Genomic DNA, 24,638 nt, shown 5'->3' with positions numbered 1-24,638 from the left:
TGCTCCACCCCACCCCAGCCCACAAACTAGGTCTCTCGGGAAAGCAGTTGATGTATAATGCCATGTTCTGCGCGATAAACATTCAGCTCTTTATCCCTCTTGCTATTTCACAGATATATGTGAAAGTGAAATCCATAATATACGTGAAGACTTTTTAAAAACTAGAAATAAAGCACTGGGATTCAAGTCTAAATATTAGTATTAGCTACCATTACCATTTCCAAAACAGCAAGAAAGAGGAAGACGACATTGCTAGAAATAAGAAATTGGAAAGCATCGCTGATGTCAAGGTCAATTTAAGAATAAAGTTAAACATGATAGTAGACAGCTGGTCATCACTGTATCCGGTTGGTATTAAAAGAGCTGCATTTGAGATCGGTCCAAGCACATAGGCATTTTCGGCTGCCTGGGAAAATTCAAAATTTTAGTGATGAATGGTAAATATCTTTTCTGAAACATTCCCTTCTCCTTAGAGATAACATGTATGAAATTTCAGCTGATGCAATGGTAGCAACACGTGGTCGAGACAGACATCCAGTCAATCCCTGAGAGCCCATTGGGGGGGTGGTAATATTCTGATATTCATCCCATAATCAGCCTCTGAATTCTTGCAATGCTCAGCTTGCTGCGGTTGGCACTTTGGAGGATTAAATAAGAATAAAACTTTTTTCATTTCCATTTTTTAAATGTAACTTTTGTCAGAAGGATGAGTCTGAGGTTTAGATGACGTGGTGTATAAACTGCTTGCTGCCCTGTTGAGGGCTGAGGGAGGCTGGATCCTGTCTGCAACCTGGACCTGAATCAGCTGACAAATTAATGGTCATTATTGTTCTAAATCCCCATTTTCCAGTTCTGAGATACTAAAGTAGGGATGCAGGGAACATTCTAAACTGTCATTTGCTTTTTCCATGTGATTTGGTGGGCACCAGGAAAGCTTCTTTGAGTAACACACTCTTCACTTGTTTGTTATTCCCTAAAACAAGGAGGTGCGTGGTGCCTCCACTTGCAGACCCAGGCCTCTTTCCAAAAGAGAAACGTGAACTAGCTGAGCCAAGACTTGTTGACTCTCGTCAGCATTTGGTATGACTCCATTTCAGGTTTGGTCTTAAGAGACATTTTGCTTGGGAAAGAGCTTAAGACCCAAAATATGGGAGAGGGACTCCAGAGACATGTTGGGGGCCTCCAGAGGAAAACTCAGGCTCACACCACAATTTGGTTGAGGGTCAGCATTGTAGAAACATCAACAAGTCTTTAAAAACAGGTAAATCTGCAGTCTTTCCGTAAAAAATGTAAAACAAGCTGACATGGCACAAGATGACTACAGAAATGGGGGTGAAGGTGAATGGACCTCCAGGACAAACACCCGGGCCACTCTTTAGAGAACACTGCGCAAAGATGGAACTCGAACCACCCAGAATCCGTCAGGCCTGGGAGAGAGATGGGCAACAGAGGAGGGAGCCCTTGAGATGTGTACCGAAGTGCTCTCCTCGCTGCCGAGAGTGGGTGAGATCGCTTGGTGGGAACTGAACCCCTCTATCACTTGAGTGTGTGGGTCTTACCCATCTGCCCCTTTTCGTGCATGAAAGAGAAACCACAGATTGACTGCCCAGCGGCTTTCATTCTCCAAACCTGCCTTTCTATGAAATAGTGGGGACTGAACATGCAATTCTTAATCACCTTGTCCTCCCAGATGTGGTGACTCGGGTGGCATGCTCCTAGCCAGGTGAGCCGTGGTGGTTCTGCCCACCTGTGGTCAGGAGCAGTGCCCAGGTTTCTTCCTGGGTGGATCTGTTCCAGGACCCTTACCTTGCAAAGGCCTCTGTCACAGAACCCTAAGAAATGATTATTAGGACTTAAGTCTTGTGAAACAGCCAAAACTCCCTTAACTTCTTGATGTGGAGAAGTGCCAGCTCCACCCTGGGGCCTGCTTCCTGCTTGGCAGTTTAGAAAGAAGGCAGCGCAGTGAGCTCTCCCAGCCCATCATTCACCTCTGAGAGGTAATCAAAGGGAATGCCTTTCCTCCTATTATTCCATTGTTCAATTTTACGGAGGACTGCCTCTGAATATAGATGTTGTCAAAGAAGCCAAGAACCTAATATAAACAAGAACTTCCCAATAGGACTTGTTCAAACGATCTTATTCCCACGGCTAGCGCTGCCAAGCTCCGGAAGGACAGCGAGCCTTCGCAACCGAGGCTTCCTGTGATTTTATTCGCTTTAAGAACCTCTCTGCAGAACATCCAAGTAGGCCATGGGGGCAGTAGCTTTAACATCACATAAATGTCATCATACCATGTGTGTTCTTCGGTGTCTGGCTTCCTTTCTCAAGCTCACATTCATGAGAACTTGTCCTGTTGCTGTATGAAACTGTAAGTGATCTTTTTCATTCCATTATTGGAATGTACCATCAGTGATTTATCCATCCTGCTCCTGGTGGACATTTGGGCTCTCTTCACTTTGGAGCATTTATGTTTTCTATTGCTACGGGAACAAGTGACCACTAACTCAATGCCTCAAAGTTACACAGATGTATTATCCTGTAGTTCTGGAGGTCAGAGATCTAAAATGGGTCTATTGGGTTGTGCCACATTGGGAGCCTTTAGATGAGCACCGATTTCCTTGCCTTGTCTTATAGCTTCTAGAGGCCACAAATCTTCTTTGGTTTGAGGTCCCTTTCTCCATCTTCAAAGCTAGTAACATAGCATCCTTTCTCCTCTCTGCCCTCTGCTCCCATCCTTACATCTTCTCTCTGACTTTGTCCCTCTGAGTTCATCCTTCTTATAAGAATCCGTGTGATCATGTTGGGCCCACCTGGATAATTCAGAATAATCTCGCCTTGCTTAACTTCATCACACCTGCAAAGTCCCTTTGCCATGGAAGGTTGTTATTTACTGGTTCCAGGGACTAGGTTGTGGAACTCTTGGTGGGGGGAGGCTGTAGCCCACCACAGAGCATTATGAATAAGTCTGCTATATATACTCATCTACATGTCTTTTGGAGTACATTCTGCATTTTGGGGGGTGTATACCTAAGAATGGAATCGCTGAGTTGTACGGTATGAACATATTCAGCTTTAGATTCTGAAAAATGGCTTTCCAAAGTAGTAACAAATTCCACTCCTATCAGCAGTTTATGAGTTCCCATTGACCCTCATTCTCTCAACACCTAGTATTGATATTTAACCATCATAAACATATGCAGGTATCTTGTGGTTTGAATGTGTACATGTTTGAAGACCACTGAGGTTAAGCAGCTTTTCATATATTTATTTTCATATCCTCTCTTGTGAAGTGTCTGTTCTTTTTGAGTCTTTTGCCCAAATTTCTATTAGGTTATCTTTTTCTTATTGATTTGTAGGAGCTCTTTACATATTCTGGATCCAAGATTTCTGTCATTTATATGTGTGATAAGCACTTTCTCCCTTTCTATGGTTTGTTTGTGTTTTTACCCTTTTAATGGTATCTTGTGAAGGTACACATGGAAATCTCTAATTTTAATGATTTTAATATAGCCTAATATCTGTAAGGAAATCTCAAGAAATATTTTTAAATACCTTGAAATGAGTGAAAATTAAGATACAACATATCAAAATTTATAAAGTGAAACTAACACAGTGCTTAGAGGAAAACTCACAGTACTAACTTTTGACATTGTTGATTTTATTGAAATCAGATTTATTTTCTCTCTTAGTAATTTCTGTTTTCTTTATTTCCTTCTTCACTGTTAGATTTGATTTTCCTCTTGTTCTCTAGATTCTTTAGATAGATTCTTAGACCATTGGTATTTCAGCTTTAAAATTTTTTTCTAACATATACATATTAAAGCTATAACTGTCCTTCTAAGCATGGCTTTACCTGTATCTTCCAAGTTTTAAGGTGTAGAAATTTAATCATGGCTCAAAATATTTTCTAATTTCACTGTGACTTCTTCTCTGACCCATGGGTATTATGTTGCTTAACTTCGAAACATATGAGGATTTTCTCCCTAATTTAAAATTTATTTTTAGCTTCAATTCACTGTGTTCAGAGAAAATACCCTGAAATCGGCATTGCAAATTCTCAGCACCTTGGTAGCTCTCCAGGGCCTGAAAAAAATGTTTTTATATTCAGTCCAGCTTTTCTAGCTTTCTGAAACAAGTTTGATATTAAAAAAAAACAAAACACAAACTTATTTAGCTGTTGCCAAAAACATGACAACCGCTAGAGAACATCTCATTCATTGTGATGCTACCAAGACCTAGAGGTCACCAGTATCCCAGCAACAAGTGCAGTCGGGGTCAGAGAGTTCGGCAGCTCGATCTCAGAGTTCCGTCTTGTTTTCTCCATAGTTTGTGTTCTTGCTATTCCCAACAAGCCTTTGATTGTATTCATTACTGCTTTTAGGGTCCCACTGACAGACTCCATGTTTTCTATCTGATCTTACTCCTTCTTTATCGCAACTTGGTCCCCCCACCGCAGTCTTTCAATTTCCCCTCTTGTTTGCAAATACCAAATGCATGATGAGCGGTGTTCCTTTGTTATGTTATCCTCAGCCTCTCCTCACTTTTGAAAAAAAAAATGCCTGCCTTTTGGTTATTTTTATTTAATGTATAAGAAAATACATACAGAAGTGTTACAGTAAAAAAGAAAAAAGAAAAGAAAGAAAAGGTCATCTCGTGTCACTGAAATGGCCAGTAGTGGCGCACGTCACATTTTGGAAACTCCAAGCTGGTGTGAGCAGCAGGGGCTCCACCCCCCCCCCGGGTGGGGGGGAGGGGAGAGTCACAGAGACTCCTCAGGGATGGTACCGAAGGGACGTCTGCATCTACCAGGACTGTGTCGCATGGCCTGTACCATCCTTTACATTTTCAGATTCTCATTCCAGTTTCAAAATCTCAAAAATGGCATATAATTCTAGAAACATTTGTTTTACTTTGGTATAATTTAAAAAATAAATATACAGTCTACAGTCCTCCTCCAAAGCTGGTAGTCGCAGGCCTCCCTCTGAGATGGGGAGGACGATTAGCCGGGAGACACAGGTAAGTGTACCGTTCCTATCCGTGCACAACACAGTGCGGCTTACATTAGAGAGGATTCTGGGGAGACGGCCGCCTGCAGTAATTGTTGGGTCCCCCAGACCAAAACCAACCGACCAAATAAACAACAAAGCCATCTCGTGGTGAGAGTGGCATCGGTGAAGTGTTTTTAGTGTGATGAGTTTATTATGTCTTTCTGAGACGTATTTAATGCCAACCACCCCAGGCAAACTCAAGTCCATCTGAATGGTCCAGCCTGTCCAGAGAAAGCTCTCCATGAGCCCTGTGTTGTCCATTCCAAGACTCAGTGTGTCTACTGTGCCTAAACTATGACTTCTCCGTTACTTAGTGGAGGTGGATATTAGCTGGCCGCCCAGTCTGTAAAATGACTCCCAAGGCCCTGGACACCACAGTTATTAACCGGCTCCTCAGCCTTCTCCCTCCCATAACCATTGTCCCTTTAACCTTTCTTTGCTGGCCCTGAGTGAAAACTGAACTCTAACCCTCATCTTCTCCAAATTGGTCTTACCCCAAAGGAGACAAAATTGAAATCAGCCTGAATGTCACCTAATGGTGGGACAGAACCAGGGGCCATCTGACTGCAGAATTTCATACACAGGTGGCGCAAAGCAGGGCTGTTTTGCATATCTACAGAAATATCTTATTACAGTGCAGAGAACACAGCTCCTGCAGATAAGCCTGCGGGGCTCAGCCAACACAGTGACATCATCCTCTGGGAGGAAAATGAACATCCCGGGGGCTTGAGACCAGCTTCCCAGGGAGATGGGCCAACGGAGCAGGGGAGCCTTTGCCAGCAAAGCCAGGTGTAAACAAGTGAAGCTAAATATGAATGAATCCTCTTGTTCAAGGAGATACTAAGCCCTGGGAGCACTGAGAAGCCTCACGTACGTATCATAAATCACAGGAGGAGCCTATATGAAGACACACAGCGAGCACCTGTAGTGGTGTCTTCTGCATCGCAAGCAGGAAGTAGGCACACCAGTTGGTAACAAGAGACATTTTCTCAGCCTCATTTCCTTATGGGAGTTTGAAGGCACATGGTCAGAGCAGAGAGGTAGTGAGTTATTCAAGTTCTGCCCTGGTTTCCATCGTCTGTTAGGGTCTTTGAGGGGTCCCAGAAGATAACAGTCTTCTCCCCTGCCTGTTAAGAGCCAATGAGGCACAAAGCAATGAGGAAGAGGCTCCCTTGCCTTTATGAAGCTGACATTAAAGATGTAGCTTGTATCTATGAGCAAATAAACTCTCTCAGACTGAACTCCAATCACAGCAGCCTGGCTGGCCCATGGCAGCCCCCCTCCCTGGCCCCGCCCTTCCACAGCCCACCCCTCAGCGCATGCCCTCTGGTAGCTCCCACAGAGGAAATGATGGAAGGGCTGAGTGATCACATCGGTACGTCCTCTACAAATTTCCTATCAGCCAAATCACTCTGTCTCCCTTAGGCAGAGGGAGACAGGCCAGGTGTTACAGAAATAGAGCCCCCTCCTCCTGAAAGAACCACCAGATGTGGAGAATAAGTGTACCCCAAAATACAACTCCAATGCCTCAGTTTCTCTCTGGGCCTCACGCTCTGGCCCCTCCGCATTTCACACTCTTCCAGATGCTCTGGACAAAACCCCTCTTCACAGGCATGACAAAGTGTGAGTGCATGTGTGTTGCCTCATGTGCACATGTGTGTGTTTGTATGTGAGCACACAAACGTGTGTGGGGGTTTGCATGTGCACATTGCATGTTTGTGTGTGAGCATGGGAATGTGCGACTATGAATAAATGTGTGGGAGTGGGCATGTGTGTGTGTGCATGTGTGTGCGCATGTAAGTGCACATGTGTGTCTGAACATGAGTGTGTATAGATGTGCCTATGCCAGTGTGCTTGTGTATGTATCAAGCCCTGGAACCAGGCGTTTGGGTTCTGCTCTGTAGGATGGCCAGGATATTTGAGATCAGCCTGAGTGGAGATGGGAGTGCCGGAGGGCACTCCAAGCAAAAGCATGGCATGAGCTCAGGCCAGAGGGAAAAGCAGGGTCATTTATTGTGCCGGGGCGGAAACTGAGAGTTAGAATTACTACATCAGATCAGATCAAGGATAATGTCTGGCCTTTTCTCACCTTATTTCATAGGGTGCACGGTGATGAATGATGGGAGAGGGCCATTGGTGGAGAACTGTGACTGCTGCATTAGGAAACGTGCACTTCCTTTCTCAGGGCAAGGGAAAGCCATGTTAGAGGGGCAAAGGGACATGGCAAAGTGGGGGTGGAGATTTCAGGGGGAAGAGGTTCCCGCATGGACCTAGGTGAGAGATAAGGAGATAAGGAGGGCCAGAACTAGGTGACAGAAAGGAGGTGACACTTTTACAGACACACTCAGCAGCATTCTCACAGGGCGAGGAGCAGGTTTTCAGATCTGGCGACCGGCTGTATAATAATGTCACCCACATGAGGAGAAAGGATAATGGGGCGAGGAAGATGACGTTAATGTTGAATTGTGCCTGCCTTGATAACCTACCAGCTCTGTAACCCCCAAGGCTACCCAGATGTTGGCTTTTGGGAATGGCCTCCTCTTGCTGGCTAGGCATCAAAGAACGGATGTTTGTTCTTGTCGTCACGCCTCATCTTTCAGACACAATGGTTCACTTCTGGAGGAAGGCAGTTCCTCTCCATCTGGAACCTTTTATCTCTAATGACTTTATCTCCACAGCTCTAACTCAAGAAAAGTCTCAATCTGAGTCCTCAGCAGGAGCTCTGAAGGAAAAGGCCTCCTACAGCAAGGAGCGTTGCCCTGGTCTGCTCTGCTCAAAGTCTGGCAAGCTGGCCCTGGACACTACGGTGGACATGTCCAGTGATGGATGGCCTGACAGAGTGAGGAAAGGAGAAGAGACCTGAACCATGTCGGTTGTGAGTAGGCATGTTTGCGGGTCCACAGAGAAGTCAAGTTCCAGGAGAGCACAGGCTACAGGGTGACTCTCATGGACAGACGAGACTCTGCTGGGGCAGTTAGGACGCAGAAGCGGAAGCTGGAACCACTGAGTCAGACATCATCCTGGAAGGATGGAGAAAAGGTCTCAGGCTGCAGAGTTCAGCAGAACCAGGGGCTAATGGTAGCATGAAGTTGCAAAGGTCAACACAACAGCAACTGAGGTGGGTTTAAGAATGAGGAAAAGCTAGCCAGAAATAAGCCAGGACCCAGGCAACTGAAAAGTAAAGCCAAGTGGGTAGATTCTGATGTGGCGGCCTGCGGACTGAAAGGGATTAAAAACTCAAAGGTCCCATGATGCCAAGACACACAGGCTTAGGGGCTGCCCCTAGTGCTAAGTGGTGTGGTGCAACCTGGGAAAGCTCAGTGAGGCACTGGGCTTCGTTGGCCTGGCAGAAAGATGGTAGCCGTGAGTTAAGTCATAACCTCTTAGAAGGCAGAAAACAAAGATGTGAATTTTTTTTTTAATCCTCACCCTAGGATTTTTTTCACTGCCTGTAGAGAGACAGGGAGAGAAACATCACTGTGAGAGAGAAGCGTCCATTGGTTGTCTCCTGTATGCACCTGGACTGGAGATTGAACCTGCAACCTTTTGGTTATGGGGTGACACCCCAACAACTAAGCCACACTGGCCAGGGCAAGAAGTGATGGCTTGACCTGACATCAACAGGCAATCAATAGATATTGGTTGATAGAATGCTTAAATAGGCCTTTCAAGAAGATAGCCTCTTAATTGCTACCTTATACCTTTGGAATGGCTTTGATTTCCTAGTCTCTCTCTCCCCCCCTCCTTCTCTTTTCCTAGCAGCTGCTGTGGCCTCAGCAAACTAAAGCCGTTGCCATTTCAGCGTCATTACTAAGAAGGGCATCGGAGAATCTTAACGTCAGCCAGAGCTCGTTCATCCAGACTAACTCCTTAGATGTTCAGCATAATTTCTCATAAAACCCCCTTTTGGTCAGAACAAAAGGCAGATAACTCACTTTATCTGTGAGCCTTTTATCTTGTTGACAAACCAAAATTCTCATCCACTCCAACTTTCCTGGCAACTCCAGATGTTGCTAGAAGAAGAAACATGGCCTTGGGAAAGATGCATGAAGTCAACACTTTGTTCCTCGCCATCACCGTCCTGACAGGTTCTGCCTCGGTCCCGGGGGGACTTCAGACACACGATGATGATGATGTGTCCCCAGGCTTCTCACCCACTTTAAAGAAGTAGCTGATTTCCACTTTTATTTATAGAAACATCAAAAATTATCTCCAAAGGCCTAGAGCCTAAGAAGGTATCCACAGTCTTGGAGTTTGAAAGGACATGTGGAATCCCCTGAAACCCTCCTGTGTCCGCTGGATAAAAGGAGGCTCAGAGAAGTGATTCTTGCCTACGGACCAACCACATGGAATGTTGGTGCTTGGAACTGACCCTCCCGTGGTCTACTGTACCAGCTTCCTCCTTGACTGACAATTTACACAGGATCCAGGTGGTTAAAAATGAATGCAAAAAGGGATTAAAGAGGTAACAAAAAGCAATCAACACAAAAAATGCAAAACTAAGGGGAAAAATCTTTCAAAATGCATACGGCATTTTTTTCTTAGACTAGATCATTGTTCTGCTAAATACATTTACACATCCATAAGACAAAGTACTCCCAAGCTAAACACGTTTCTCCAAAGGTTCATTATATTCCTTTTTTTTCTATGCAAAAACGACAAGCTGTTATAATCTTTTTTTTTCTGAGCAAGTGATAACACTCCCTAGCACCCAGCATTATGAGAATTCAGGTATATAAGTTTTGTCCTTCATCTCTCTCAGTTTTTATCCCCCAGAACAAGGAAAATTATAGGCATTGTGCTGTCAGTGGAAATGTAAGCTTTTCCCCCTGGCCTCTGGTTTTTTGTTGCTAGGGTATAAGACCACGCGTGCCATAAAACTCTCTCCCATCTGGCTGGCTTTGAAACTTCTCCGAGACCCAGATTTTACAGTTGAGCAATTAATTCTTGCCAGCACTTGGGAGCTGTTGAAATAAAGGAGATTTCAGAGAGAGAGAGAGAGTAGTTCATGACCTTACGCCTTTGTGAGTTGTGCTGAGAACTGACCTCCTGCGTTACTGGGAGAGAAAAGTCTATTAAAATCTCTTGGGTGACTACTTCAACAAGCTGATTTCTTTTTGAAACTGATCATTTGGTGCATTTTAAAAGGCATGATGAATGATATCATCTCAAATATTAATATTGTTATAACCCTCAGGTCCAGAGCTTCACTACAGCATTTCAACAATTCCATTAGGCCACACCTATAGCATTTGAAGTGTGGTAAAATGCAGGGGAAAAAGACAGCATTGTTGGATTTTGTTGAAAAAGTATCAAAAGTTATCAAGTGTGTATGAATTAACCTAACCAAAAAACTCACATGGGGAAAAATAAAAATTCTAATAAATGGCATAAAAGCCCACCTAAGTAAACAGAGAGATGTGTTCCACATTTACGAATGGGCCAACTCAGCACAGAATAATGTTAACTTTCTCCAAATTAATCTTCAAATCAATGTAATTTTAATCAAAACCTCAAGATGCTTGTTCCAGCTTTACAGAGATATAAGTGACACGTTACATTATGTAAGCTTAGGGAGTACAATGTAATGATCTGATACACAGACGTATATATTGTGAAGTGATTACCATAACAAGGTTAGTTAATACATCCTTCACCTCACATAATCACCATTTTCCTGTTGTTACAGTTGGAATATTAAAGCTCTACCCGCACAGCAACTTTTGAGGGTACAATCCAGCACTGTTAACTCCAGTCACCATATTGTACCTCAGAGCCCTGGAACTTATGAATTTAGGTGACTTTTTAGTTAGACAAAACAATTGTAAAATTTATGAAGAAGTGTAAAAATTCACAAATAGCCAAGAGAATTCTGAGAAAGAAAAGCAAAGAAGAAATAGACCTACTATATAGTAACCCATATTACAAAGCATAAACATAGGAAATAGACAGAACAGAGCCCTGGCCAGGTGGCTCAGTTGGTTGGAGCATTGTCCTGTATACCAAAAGTCTGTGGGTTCGATCCCTGGTCACGGCACATACAGGAGGCAATTAATCGAAGTTTCTCTCTCACATTGATGTTTCTCTCTCTTTCTCCCTCTCCCTAACTCACTCTCTCTCTTAAAAAAAAGCAATAAACACATCCTCAGGTGAGGATTTAAAAAAATGTTTTTAAATAGAATAGAAAGTTTGGAAACAGACCCATATATATATATGGGGAATTGGTATATAATAGAGCTGTCATTGTAGAGTAGAGGAAAAAATAAAGAGTAAGTAATAATAGGCCTTAGGAAATGTGGTTCATTCTTTAAAAAATCTATTTTTAATGAATGTATAATATACAATTATATTAATATATTACATAATAACAAATATAATTATATAATTATATAATTATAGATGAGATATATTAAAATTTAAATAACTTAAATATAGTAAAGAAATGCCCAATAGTTTTAAGACTATAAACCCATCACAGGAAACCCAGGAGAACACCTTTACAAGCCTGTGGTAACAAGGAAGGTTGGGAAAATGAACAAGTGGAGCCCGGAGGACATTTGGGGCGGTGACATTACTCTGAATGAAACTACAATGATGGGTACATGTCACGACCCGTTGGTCCGAACCCTCTGAGTGCACATCACCGAGAATAAGCCCTAAAGTAAACTATGGACTCGGGGTGGCAGGCTGTGTCCGCGGAAGCACATTGGCTGGAACAAACGGGCCGCTCCGGTGGAGGGTGGAGATAGCAGGGGCATCTCTTCACGCTGGGGGCAGGGAGTATATGGGAAATCTCCGTACCTTCGATCAATTTTGCTCTGAACCTAAACCTGCTTTAAAAAATAGCATATTAATCCACTCATTTGCTGATGGGCACTTAGATTGCTTATGAAGCAGGGTGCAGCCAAGAGGAGGGCCCCAAGAAGGGATTTGTGATGGGGTCCAGGACTCGGGGTGTCCAGGAAATATTAGAAAAATGTGTATAGGATGTCCTCATCCCCACAGGCCTGAGCCAAGGGGGATGGGACACGTGGAACAGGGCCATTCAGAGCTGTTTTGGGTAGCAAGAGCTTTGCAGCTAACCCCTGGCACAGTCATTTAACATATCTATAACCTTTAACTGGTTTCATAGATACGTTAAATAGCTGTGGCCCTGCTTTGAGCCAGGGAGATGGGAGTGACTTCCACCCACGATGTGACTGAGAAGCAACTCCCCCTGGTTACAGCACTTGCGTGAGAGCTTGGAGATGATTGGCTCCATGCCATGGGGCCACACCTGCCCAGACTTACTATGGCAGCCCAGTAAAGCTGGAAGAATACGGGGATGCTGGCAGGTGTAGCTGACTGTAGGAGGAGTCGGAAATGGGGCTGCAAAGGAAGATGGGCACTGGGATTTAAACCTAGGCCCGGCAGCCATAGGGAGAGGAGACCACGCGGCTTCAAAGAGTGGGGAGGACCACAAGGTTTTGGGGGAGAAGAAGAGACCATGCGGCTCTGAAGGAAAGAGTAGACCCACAAGGTTCTGAAGTGGGGAAAAGGACCACACGGTTCTGAAGGAGAGTAGAGAGGACCACGAGGTTTTGGAGTGCTTCTTCTTGCCACGTGGCTTAGGCAGCAGGAGAGACTTTGCAGCCATAGAGAAAGGGGAGAGAGGACTCTTGCTGGTGGGCCATGAGAAGGAGCCACATGGCTTTGGATTGACTGGAGATTGCAGCAGCCACACAGCTGATGGTGCCGGGAGCCTGAATCACGGACTTCTACTTCTTTTCCTGAGACACGGTACCCCGGACTGGGCACAGGGAGAGGGAAGGACTGTGCATCTGTGGGTATTCTAGAGGACTTTAGTATCTTATTGAAGACATTAGGTCATTATTCTAAGTTTGTGTAACTTTCAAATAAACAATTCCTTTCCTTTTCACCAGTCTCTGGCATTGAGAGACGTCTTTCCTCTGGCGGCGGGCATTGCGAACCTAGCAGGTGGGCGTGAGGGGAAGGAACCTCCAGAGACAGAAAGGCGGAATCCTTTCTGTAATAATTTATCGTGAAGAAACCACCCCCTGGCCCCTCTGCTCTGTAACACTTACACAATGGAATTCTACGCAGCAGAGAGAAAGAAGGAGCTTATACCCTTTGTGACAGCATGGATGGAACTGGAGAGCATTATGCTAAATGAAATAAGCCAGGCGGTGAGGGACAAATACCATATGATCTCACCTTTAACTGGAACATAATCAACAAAAGAAAAAAGCAAACAAAATATAACCAGAGTCATTGAAATTAAGAACAATCTAACAATAGCCAGAGGGGAGGGGGGACAGTGGGGACAAGGGTTTTCAGGAACTACTATAAAGGACATTTAGACAAAACCAAGGGAGAGGGTGGAAGCAAGGGAGGGAGGTGGGTTTGGATGGGGGTGGAGGGAGGGGTGGGGAGAAAATGCAGACAACTGTAATTGAACAACAATAAAATAATTTTAAAAAATTAAAAATAGCATATTGAAACAGACAGACACATAATTTGCAGCTCCTCTGCTCCTCCCACCTCCCATCAGGAGGTAGATGGAATCTTTCTTCCCATTCCCCAAATCTGGGCTTGGCTGTGTGACTTGCTTTGGACCTGGACTTAGCAGCATGAAGAAGCAGAAGCAGAAGCAGAAGCAGAGGGTAGAAAAGCGCATGCACACTGGGGCTTGCCCTCCCCTGCTGCTGGCTGAGTGAGGAAGCCTGGGTCAGCCTCCAGGAGGATAGGAGACCATGTGGAGTGACAGATCCAGCCTCCTCAGCTAAGGTCCCCACAAGTGAGGCCACCCTCCACCTCCCGGCCCCAGGAAGCAGAACCACTCACCAGCTCCCACCAATTCATCACTGTTGGCTTAAGCCGATGTGCTTCAGAGGGTTTGTTACACAGCAAAAGCTCGCTGATCAGAACAAGGCTCAGAACAAACACAATGCAAATGAAATTAAAAAAACTGAACGGATGTAACAACGTCACAGGTAAATCTTTTCCTTTAAAACGAGACACCCTAGACAGAGGTAACAGACAGGAGATATGCTGGAAGAAGGTATTTTGCATAAAAAGAACAGAAGATTAAAACAGAATATCTAAGAAACTCTTGCATGTCAGCAAGAAAAAAATAGAAAAATGGCAAAAATACGAAAAAGAAAATCACAAGGTGAGGGGGTTGGGTGATTAAGCAAAAAAGAAAAAAAGAGAAAAAACTCATGGACACAGACAACAGTGTGGTGATTGCTGGGGGGAGGGGCAGTATGAGGAGGTAGGGGAGGGTACTGGGGGGAATAAATGGCAACAAAGGGAGACTGAGTTAGAGCGGTGAACACACAATACAGTGTACAGATGTTGTGTTGTGGAATTGTGCACCTGAAACCTGTGTCATTTTGTTAACCAGTGTTGCCCCAATAAATTCAATAAAAAGGGTGGGAGGGAGAAACAGAAGTAAAACCAGGATGGCCAATAAATCTATGAAAAGACTCTCAAACTCATAATCAGAGAAATGCTGATTGTATTAAAACTGAGACACTACCTCACAGCCATTAGATTGCAGGAAATAGAAAGTTGTACAACAGCAAGGTTCAACTGCAAGGGGTCAGGGTCAGGGGTACGATGAGGGACTGAGCTGAGCACATGGGCAGGCAGAGTCCAATGTGATGTCTAATTTTATGTGTCAGTGTGGCTGGGGCATGGTGCCTAGGCGTTTGGTCAAACATTATTCCGGATGTTTCGAGAGAGTGTTTTTAGGTGAGATTAACATTTAAGCCATCTGAGTACAGCACACTGCCCTTCATAATGTGGGTGGGCATCAGCCAATCAGCCGAAGACTAGAATAGGACAAGGACTGACCTCGGAGAGCAGGAAGAATTCTACAGCCCAAGGGCCCACCCTGCAGATTTTGAACTTGCCAGCCAATTCCTTGAAATACATCTCTCTCTCCACATACACACATGCTATTAGTTCCGTTTCTCTAGAAAACCCTAATATGCCAAGGAACACCCCTGAGGGGCCGATGAGAGAAATGTCAGCCAGAGAGTTCATGCCATCAGCTTCTCACTTTGGGGGTGGTGAGCTGGATCAGAGGTAAGCAAGGAGGACCCCAGAACAAACAGCACACTGGCAGGAGATGCTCAGGTCTCCAGTGCTCAAATCCCAACAAACAGAACTGTTTGTGTGAAGTGCGGAACATCCTTCAAACAAGAACTCACCACCAAGCCCACAGCCCTCCCGCTTAACCGCGGCGATTCGCCACATGGCTCAGTTTGATTTCCTAGAACATGGGACAATTCCATGAAGGACAATACGCTGATCTTTAACATTAGAAATAGCGTAAATCGCATAGGTCTGGTTTCTTTTTTTAGTCTGTTTTGGTTCTCATTCTCACTATCATCATTCAACAGAGCCCAGTCACCGTGCTGGGTGCGGATCCTAAGTGGGTAAGGTTGGACTCGGGTCAAACAGGAGTGAAACCCGGGGAAAGCTCAGGACAGAGAGTGAGCGCAGAAGCTGGGTCACTCAGCCCAGAAGAATAATGGGATGTCAGGGAGTTGTTACCCCTGCCTTAAAATCTCTAACATTGTCATGAAGTTGTTTGACCAATAAATGACCTTCTCTGTTTAAGCATCCTTGAGGAAAACAAAGGTGCTGATCGTTCCATCACGCTTTGGGGAAGCTTGACTGCCTCCCTGGAGCCTGGAATCAAAGCGCTTTGTTGTCATAAGGTTTAACTGCAGGCAACAGAGGACACAAGAAATAATCAGAGCCGTCAGGGACAGATAGGTGGACAGAAGCCTAGGGTTGGAAGGAGCCTTGGAAGTGTGGTTCGCCCATCCCCTCAGCTCTCGGGCCACACCCAGACACTGAAAACCCTGGGGAATTTGCCCTGCTGAAGAACTCCGAGCACAATGCCTCATCTGTCTTAGAAACTCATTCTAGGGTCTAAGAATACTCACCACCAGGAAATGCGGCGTGGTACGTTTGGGCTCCACTCACACCCATTTCCTCAGGCTCTGAGCTTGGGTGGAGATGGACAGACAGCATCTGGACACACATTCTGGCCTACCCAGGGAACACACGTGAAGGTTGTTACCAAAATAGCCTTGTCCCACCCCACCCCACCCCCAGCTTCCCCTTCTTGGGGTTAAATGATCCTAATCTCTTCTCCCTGGTTTTGTTCTCCGAACTAGGCCCACCTCTGCCTAATGACTGACAAATAGTCCAGTAGAGGGTTGGTCACTAGTGGCTCTGAGGGGACCCGCTGTCCCAGTGCGCCAGGGGGTTCCCAGAACGTGGGGCTCTCAGAGCTGAGACCAGGGAAGTCCCAACCGAACCAGGATTCGTTGGCCCGGCTGGCTCTCTACAAAGAAGTGTCTCACCCCTAGATTTCAGGGGAACTGCTAAAATCACAGGCTCCTGTCTGTCCCTCGGCTCTGACCCTTAGAGCCTGTGCTCCCTCAGATTTGCTGCCCAGAATGGGTCCCCGTTGTTGGAAGGGACCTGGGCAGGGATCCAAACTCTGGTGCTAAGAGGAAGCTGCTCAACTAACGACCTGTCGTCTGGGGACGGGAAAACTGATCTTGTCACCTGTATAGACCTCCACCCGGAGGGGCCAGGGCACAGCTCTGCCCCACCGCACCCAGCACCTGCGTGTCCTCCACCGAAGTCACCTGGCTGAGCAGCACCTGTGGCTCGAAAAGAAAGTCAGGAAGATGTGAAGTGTGTGAGGAGGAGGTGGACGGGGCAAGGAGAATGCCGAAAAGCGGGTCGGGGTGGGGCAAGAGAAAATAGCTTAAAGGGTGTAGGAGAGAAAAACGTAACTTTTCCTCCCTCTACTTTCTTAGGTTCCTTGGTGGACTGACAGAAAGATCAAACAGCAGGAACACAAACAGGCGTCTGTTAACACGTGTGTTGCACAAGCACATGGGAGCACCCAGAGACAAACAGTTCAAGGGGCAGTTTGAACTTGGGCTCCTACGGCATCTTAGCCAAAGAAAAAATGTTTCAGCAGTGACAAGACAAAGGGAAAGGTCTCTGAGTGTCTGGGCTGGAGCCACGTGAGGGAACTCAGGGGAAGGCCAGGGCTAGTTAGCAAAGTCAGCCACGCAGGCTCCCGTGACAGGGTCTCAGCAAGTGTCTCACATTATCTCCGGCAAGCCACTCGGTCCTTTCTGGTAGAGAGGGCAGGGGTGGGGGCACACCTTTTAAATTCATGTCCTGCTTTTAGGTGACTAGGTGAGGGCAGAGGGCTTTTCCTGTTATCTACGTCTTCTCAGTTGCCTTCCGCTCAAAATAATCCTTACCTGAAGTGACATAGTTTGGGGGTAGAGGACAAATTCTGCTACCTTTCGAGGGCTGAAGCAAAAGCAATAGAGAGAATAAGGTTAGAAACATACTCAAAGAGAGAGGGAAATTAGCCAAGGAACAGGTTTTTTTAAAAAAAAAAAAAAAGACCATGAGACGCAGGAGGAGAAGCTTGTGCTGGTACAAGAAGCAGGGGAGACATCAGCCCGCTCCAAGTCCCTGCCCTTGCAGCATCAGGCAGGTCCGCCCAGTGAGAGCCCTGCCCACCCTCTCCTTACTTCCCTTACCCCTTTTAGAAGAATGTTCTCAGACTCTTGGATTTCACAGACCAGGGGAAAGAATCAAGGACTGACTTAAAGTTGCAGAGAACACGAAACTAAAAAGACCTGCTAAGACACGCCTTATTTCCAAAAGCAAAGGAAGTTGTGCACTCGCAAAGAAAGCTCATCAGCAGCGAATGCCACCACGCACCTGCGTGTCATTGTCATTGTTTCTCCCATTTTGCCAAGGAATGCTGAACCCTTGGTCACAGACTGGTGCCAGGTGTCTGCCTGGCATTGGGAAGGTCCAGTTACGGCATTTATGTAGCAAATAAGGAAACTGAGGCCTGGAAGTGTTAAGAAATTGTCTCAGGTCAAGTGGGAGAGGGCGGCTCTAATCCCAATCACTGGGCTCCAGAGCCAGCGTTTTAAACCACCAGACAGCACTTTATAAACGTGCTCCAGGCCAGAGTGAGTCTGCCGACTGCTGGGACGACTCCACACCGGTTTTGGTTATGTCTCCATCTCGAAGAAAGGGAAAACTACAAGGGCCTCTCTCTTCAGGACTGTCTTTCCTGGAGCAGAAATTCACAAGACCTTTACATGCAGTGATGGCTGTGTCTCCACCGGCCTGGCCCCCCAGCCAGGTCCCTCGTCACTGCCTAGGCCCCAGGTCAGCGCCTCACGGGCACTGGGGTGGAGCCGTTGCTATTCCTAGCTGTGTTTGTCCAGCGACTTCCTTCCTGCCATCCTTTTCACTTGAAGATCCCTTCTCAGCACTTGGCCTGCATGTCTAACCGCAGCGGAGTCTCCACATCAGAACCACAGAAAGATACTAGGTCTGCTAGAAGTCTCTCCCTTATGTTCCATGTCGGAGACCTGGTGCCCATGGATAAATGCTCAGACAAGAGCTGATGCCCCTGAAATCGCCCACAGGGGATTAAGTGCCTGCTGGGCCCATAAGGGACTGGGTTGTGCGCCTATTCAAGCCAGGTCTTATTAGTGTATGGACATGTTATCCGTTCACCACTCGCTGATTGTTTTATCAGCAACCTAGTGAGGAGGGGCGCGAGCCTGCAGCGTGAGGGGAACCGTGTGGTGTCCTCCCCTGTGCTGCGCTGGAAGGTGGAAGATCAGCACCATGTCAGGACGCGAGTTTGAAGCCATCCCCAACATCATTCCAGACAGGTGAGGAGCCCTCCCGGGTGTAGACACCTGTAGAGAAGAACCTCCCACGATCAGCTCCTCTAGCCTGTCCCAATGTTTAATTGTCCTCCTTGCCAAGAAATTTTTCTTCTTTGAATCCAAATTTTCTGTGGTAGTTTAGACGTGGGTCTCATGGGCACCTGTGGTAGAGGTGAGTGCGCCGCCATCCACCGTACTTTTTATATAAACTTCTCATCTGAAAATTCTTTAACCTTCCCTCCTTTTCCAACTTGTCAGGAGCTAACCTTCCCATCCTGTTCTGCACAGTTGTAGAATTGAAAAGTCAAATACACCTGGGTTAATAATCCTCAGAGCTAGTGTTTCAAAATCACCCATGAGCCAGCACAAGGCCAGCTGTGACAAATCAGGATCCTTCAGAGCGGGTCTCCGGAGTTTATTGTTAATAAAGCCCAGGTGGTCCTGGTACTGGCCTAGTTCAGACCCGCACGTGGGAACCTGAGACCCAGGCCAGTTCGTGCATAAGCTTCCTCCTCACCTGGAAGGCACACCTGCAGGGACTGTCTGGCACTCCACCCCAAGGAAACCCCTCCCATGGCCAGAGTCCTGCAACCAGAAGAAAGTTCTTTCCTTTTACTGAGCCAAAATGTACCTCCTTGAAGTTTCTGCGAATTGCACTAGGCGTGGCCTGTGGGGCCGGAGCATTTCTAATGCTTTTCATTAACTTTTCCAACTCCAGCGATGTACACATCGTGTTTCCAGGCCGACATCAGAGAAGAGAATAAATCGTCAGTTTCTGCAGGAACTGGTCACACGCATGGGGAGATGACATGTCCAGTTGTCCAAAAGTTCTGGGTTAGTTGTCAGCACATCAGCAAACTAGGGGTTGTGCAAAGATCCAGCTCAGCATTCCCACATCCGTGTGAATCAGGGTTTGCCAAAGCGGGTGGCCGGGCCCCTCCCCGGAGCCTCTGATGCAGCAGGTCCGGGATGGGGCCTGAGAACTTGGTTCTCTAATTAGGACCCAGGTGGTACTGCTGCTGGCCCACAGACCACACTTGGGGAACCACTGGGCTGGTGAAGCCGGCCCGAGGCAGTGTTTATTACCCCCTGGGAAGAGAACTCATTGCACAGAATCAGCTGGGGAAGCTAGCTTGAACCTTAATGTTACCAATTAGTATAATGTCCTCAAGTCTCAACCATGTTGCAGCACGTGTGAGAACCTCCTTCCTTTTCTAAGGCTGAAGAATATTCCATTCTGTGTACAGACTGCACTTTGTTTCTCCGTCCACCCACTGATGCCATGTGGGTCCTTTCCGCCTTCGCACTACCGCGAATAATGCCACTCCGAACACAAGCGAGCGTGTGCCCGCTCCAGGCTGCTCCCAGTTTTCTCAGCTGCACCCAAAGAAGCTCTTCTGCCCGCAGACACAGCCAACTATGAGGAAGGCAAAACACGGATTAATAATCCAGCGGGCTTTAGAATGACGTCACTAGCTCAGGGTGGGTTCTGGGGCCTAGTTATAAATGCTAAATTTTGCAATGGATCCAACTCTTCCTACTGAAAACCCCCTTCGTAGGAGGTGTTTTCCTCAGGAGCCTGGGCCATGCCCACTCACTGCTGTGGCCGGGGGCGGGGCTCAGTGTACACACCAGATGAGTGAGCCATACACTGGGCCAGGGTCCCCCATGGAGATCTCTGGGTCCCAGAACCTGACGTTGAGATCCTAACCCCCAGTGGGATGTTTCTGGAGGGGGGAGGTTTAGGGTCTTCTTAGGCCATGAGGGTGGAGCCCCCACGAATAGGATTAGTGTCCTCATAAGAAGAGACCCAGAGAGCTCCCGTGCCCCTTCCTTCCATGGTGTGAGGACAGAGCAAACTGCCGGCTGTCTGCGACCCAGGAGAGGGCTTGCACCAGAACCCGACCAAGCTGGCACCCTGACCTCGAACTTCAGCCTCCCGACAGCGAGAAATAAATTTCGGTTGTTTGTAAGTCACCCAATCTGTGGTACTTTCTTCTAACAGTCAAAACGGACAAGGACCAAGCTCAGCTCGGGCCATCAGTCCCCCCATGTGCCCAGCACCCCATTGCCACTTGGTTTTCCCCTTTCCCTTTCTGGGATTTCTCTCCCCCACATGAGGCGCCCCCCTTCCCTCTGACCCACCTTTGGGGCGCTCTCTGCTACTCTCCTTTCTTTTTCTCTCCTTGTCCCTTTGCTCTCTCTCCTTCCATCTTCCCTGGTTCTAATGAGACAGCATGGTGCTTGCAGCCTAATGATATCCAGCCCAGGCAACTGGGCAAAACACGAAGCAGACACGAATGCCCCTGCCCCCAATCCCGAATCCCACTCTAGCCACCCACAGCTGCACTCGGGCGACTGCCGCGCAGCCCAGCTGCTGCTCATCTGCTGTCATCCCCCCTCTCCCAAACGACAGCTTCCAGGACCCGAGACACAGCCAGCTGTCAAAATAAGGGTCCGTATTTTCATATACAGGACAATAACTGCTGAAAACTGACGATGCAAACATGCAAACAGATGAAGGGGTCACAGGGGAGGCTGCTGGGCTGCCTCCCTCCGACCTCCTCCTTCTTACAGAAGCAGGGACTGAAATGACCTCTGAGTCTTTGGAACAGAACAGACAAGCACATCCTCTCATAAGCCATAAAGGCGTGCGTCAGAGGAAATGAGGGAAAGGGATGAAAGAGTCTGATCTCTGGAGGAGAGGCAGGGAGCATGCAAAGTGCCAGGGAGTTCATTATTCGTCCCCCACCCCCCAGCGGAGTGTTGCCTAATGAGCACAGAAGAAAGCAAAGTGAATCTCTAACAAAGGTAACGAGGAAGCCAAGGTAGGCGGCCAGGGAGGCTGGAGGCATAAGTGGGGTGACCTTGCCATGCATTTGTAAGCGGGGTGAACATCTCATGCAGATGTTTATTGATGAACATCAATGTTTATTGATGTCATCTTCCATTCCTCGTGAAACAGCCTCACGGACAAAGCTGCCTGCCAGGAATAGGGCTGGGAGTTAGGAAACACGGGTTCTTATCCTCGCCCTGTGACTCTGAACCAACTAAAATGGTCTCTGCCTCTGCTTTCCCGGTGAGAAGACGGGGACTCCTAAAACCAGACCTGAGGGTTGTTTGGAGGATCGAGTGAGATCCCGGTCAGGGAAGCAGTGTGTGTTCCTCCGGAAGCCCTCCGTGGGGGCTGACTGGGACCGTGTATGGAAATGCCAACCCATGGGCAGCTTGCCAAAGCAACTGAGATTATTTTTAAATGTTGTTACATTTCATATAACAGAACGAGAATCTGCAGTGTGCATTCTCAGTGCCTGCCCCACACACAACTACTTCCATGACGTAGTCCAGCCCACGACTGTTCAACAAGGTTGAAGTCAGATCCGGGAGGAACAGCGCCCAGCCGTGAGGTCTTGTGCTCCCCCTCGCCCAAGGAGCATGAGGAGGCCAGCCCGAGTTCTTGCCAAGCAACGAAGGCCTTGGCCCGCTGGCCTGGGGGGCCCAACCGTAGCTACTGATTGCTGGCCACTCCCAAGGGCGCGGTGATCCAAACGCAGGGAGAACCCAAAGTGTTTGTGTGGATGTCAAGAGACAGCAGAGTGGGGACTGACAGACAGCGCCCCGTGGCAGCATCATAAAAACCCCGGGCCTACAAAAGGGGGTGTGTCTCAAAGGATGCGGGGAACTGGGTCCCTCAGTGAATCCGGAGACCTTCAGGCAGGGCTGGAAAGCCAGGAAGATCTCCCGAGAGGTAGGCGCCAGCTGAAAGGAGGTGCAACCCTCCCAGCAGGCAGCAGCCTCGGACATCAGGTCCGGCAGCCAGAACTCACTGAGTGCAAGGAAGTGAGGTCACAGGGGCCCCCCAAGTCCCCCACCACTCACAGGTGGTCGATCTCATGGTGGAGATTCAACTCAAAGAGGCTGCGATGGTGTCTGCGGGGCTCAGGACGGATTGGGGGTGAGTCCCAATGGCGATGCTGCCCCTGCATCCCTGGAGCTTCTGGGCCCAGAGCCAAGTGGAGGCGGTCGCTTTCTTTCCGCGATTATCCCCCTTCTGCTCCACTGTCACGGGGAATCTGCGTCAGCTGCGGTGACGATAAGTGTGTACAATGTGGATTGCAGAGTGGAGAGAGAGACCTAGAAGAGACCCCAACAAAACCAGGAGGGAAGCAGCTCTGTGATGACCAGGGTGGTTCCGAAATGACCCCGACCTTTTGGATGAAAGGAGAGGGTTTCAGAGTAGCCAGACCCACGGAGGAGCCAGGCACACGGTAGTTACTGTTACAGGTCAAATTGTGTTTCCCAAAAACACAAGTTGAAGCCCTAACCTCTGAGAGCTGTGAACGTGACCTTATTTAGAAGTAGGGTCATCGCAGATGTCATACATTAGCATGAGGTCTTTGGGGTGGGCCTTTATCCAATATGACTGGTGTCCTCAGAAAAGGAGGGGAAGCTGGACGGAGAGACCCACACAGGGGGACACATAAGGGGAGACGGACACATGGCAATGGAGGTGGAATTTGAAGTCACACAGCTGCAAGCCGGAAGCAGGAGCTTCCTGATGAATGCCAGCTATGTGGTGGTGCCCTGTAGGGATGCCCTCAGCCTGGAGGACTGAGGCTCAGGCTCCTGGGCCCAACTAGACTTCCTGTGGGTGTCTCAAACCTACCCACCCCCAGCATTTCCTCTATTTCACTCCACCTGCTCGCTTTCTGAGACCATTACTGCCAGAGCATTCACGAAGTCACCCCAAGACATCTTTGACTGTGGCAGACCTAACACAGCCCTTGGGGACCCATGGCGGGAAGAACGCTCCCAGAATGGGACAGTGACAAGGAAAAAGGCTTGCTCCCCAAGGGGAGACACTGGAAAAGGAGAATGAAGCCTGGAGCCATGGAGCAAGCGGACAGGGGGCTGTCCTTCAGAGGTCGGAGCGGAGCCTGCGGGAGACGAGCCCAGGCCTGGAAATCCTGGAGGCAAAGTCGGGCTGTCTGCAGAGAGAAGGGGGCGAGTGTGTCTGAGTGTGGGAAGAAGGACGAGATGGTTCGGTGACCAGAGGGGTGCACTGTTGCAGACAGTGCAACTTCCCTTCTTTTGAGCCCACAGGAAGAGATGCTTCCCAGCCTCCTCTGTGTGTGTGTGTTGGGGGGGGGGGGGGGGGCTGCGTTCCGAGTTTAGCCTGATGTGAGGTAGGCAAAGGCTGGTCCATAAGAAGTTACGCTTGTGTAATCCGCCCTGTCATCCCCGCCCGCGGCCACACATCGAGGATGTCAGTGTCACGGGGTGGCTGCAGCCTCGGTCCCCAGAGGACTACACAGCACAGAATCCTGTTGTCCCTCCATAACTCCTGCCCGTTCCCAGACCACCCGAATTTTTAGTTACCTTGTTGATTTTTGTAAAAAAGAAAGTATCTATTGGATTGGCAATATATTCATGAACAAGCTGGGAAATGATCATTTTTGTACTGATTCTTGGCATCTCTACAAAAAATTTACCATCTCTTCCATGGATCTTCCATCTTTTCTGTTGAATGGAGTCCCAAGTGTCACTAACAGCTCACTAGTCCACGACATGCCCCATGAGCCGACCCCAGGTGCAGGGCAGGTGGGCAGAGCAGGCCTGCAGGAGCTCCCCCACCGCCACCCTGTCCCGTCACGCCTGGGGACCTGCCTCTTGCAGAGCCATGTCCCAGGCAGCCTGGGCCGGGACACTTGCGGAGTCAGATCCAGTCGGCCACAGGCCAAAAGTGTCCATCGCACGTGGTCTGGGCCTTCTAACAGATCACTTTGGACTAGACCTACGGAGACACTCGTAGAAGGCGTCGGTCGTTCAGCTCTGG

The 24,638-nt window shown here is 47.9% G+C and overlaps 1 protein-coding gene across 7 annotated transcripts in view; it reads right to left on the bottom strand.

Annotated features, from left to right (window-relative positions):
• Window positions 1-24,638, bottom strand: part of ZCCHC2 (zinc finger CCHC-type containing 2) — a 93,451-nt gene that overhangs the window by 7,335 nt on the left and 61,478 nt on the right. Inside the window, exons 14-17 of one of the 7 annotated variants that reach the window (XR_008425403.2) lie at window positions 22,682-22,936; window positions 16,641-20,219; window positions 16,010-16,115; window positions 11,476-11,878 (exon numbers count right to left, since the gene is read on the bottom strand). Coding sequence is in view for 1 of the 7 variants with exons in the window: in XM_053913358.2 (XP_053769333.1) it covers window positions 22,881-22,936 (56 nt within the window). In the remaining 6 variants the exon portion in view is untranslated. Of the gene's footprint in view, window positions 1-11,475; window positions 11,879-13,136; window positions 16,116-16,640; window positions 20,220-22,186; window positions 22,937-24,638 lie in introns of those variants that run through there. The other 6 variants (XR_008425405.2, XR_008425404.2, XR_008425402.2 and 3 more) reach the window with 6 other exon arrangements.

Source organism: Desmodus rotundus, chromosome 10 (assembly GCF_022682495.2).
Source record: "Desmodus rotundus isolate HL8 chromosome 10, HLdesRot8A.1, whole genome shotgun sequence".
NCBI classification, from domain to species: Eukaryota; Metazoa; Chordata; class Mammalia; order Chiroptera; family Phyllostomidae; genus Desmodus; species Desmodus rotundus.
The sequence above is the reverse complement of the archived record's forward strand: the minus strand, read 5'-3'. Positions and strand labels throughout refer to the sequence as shown.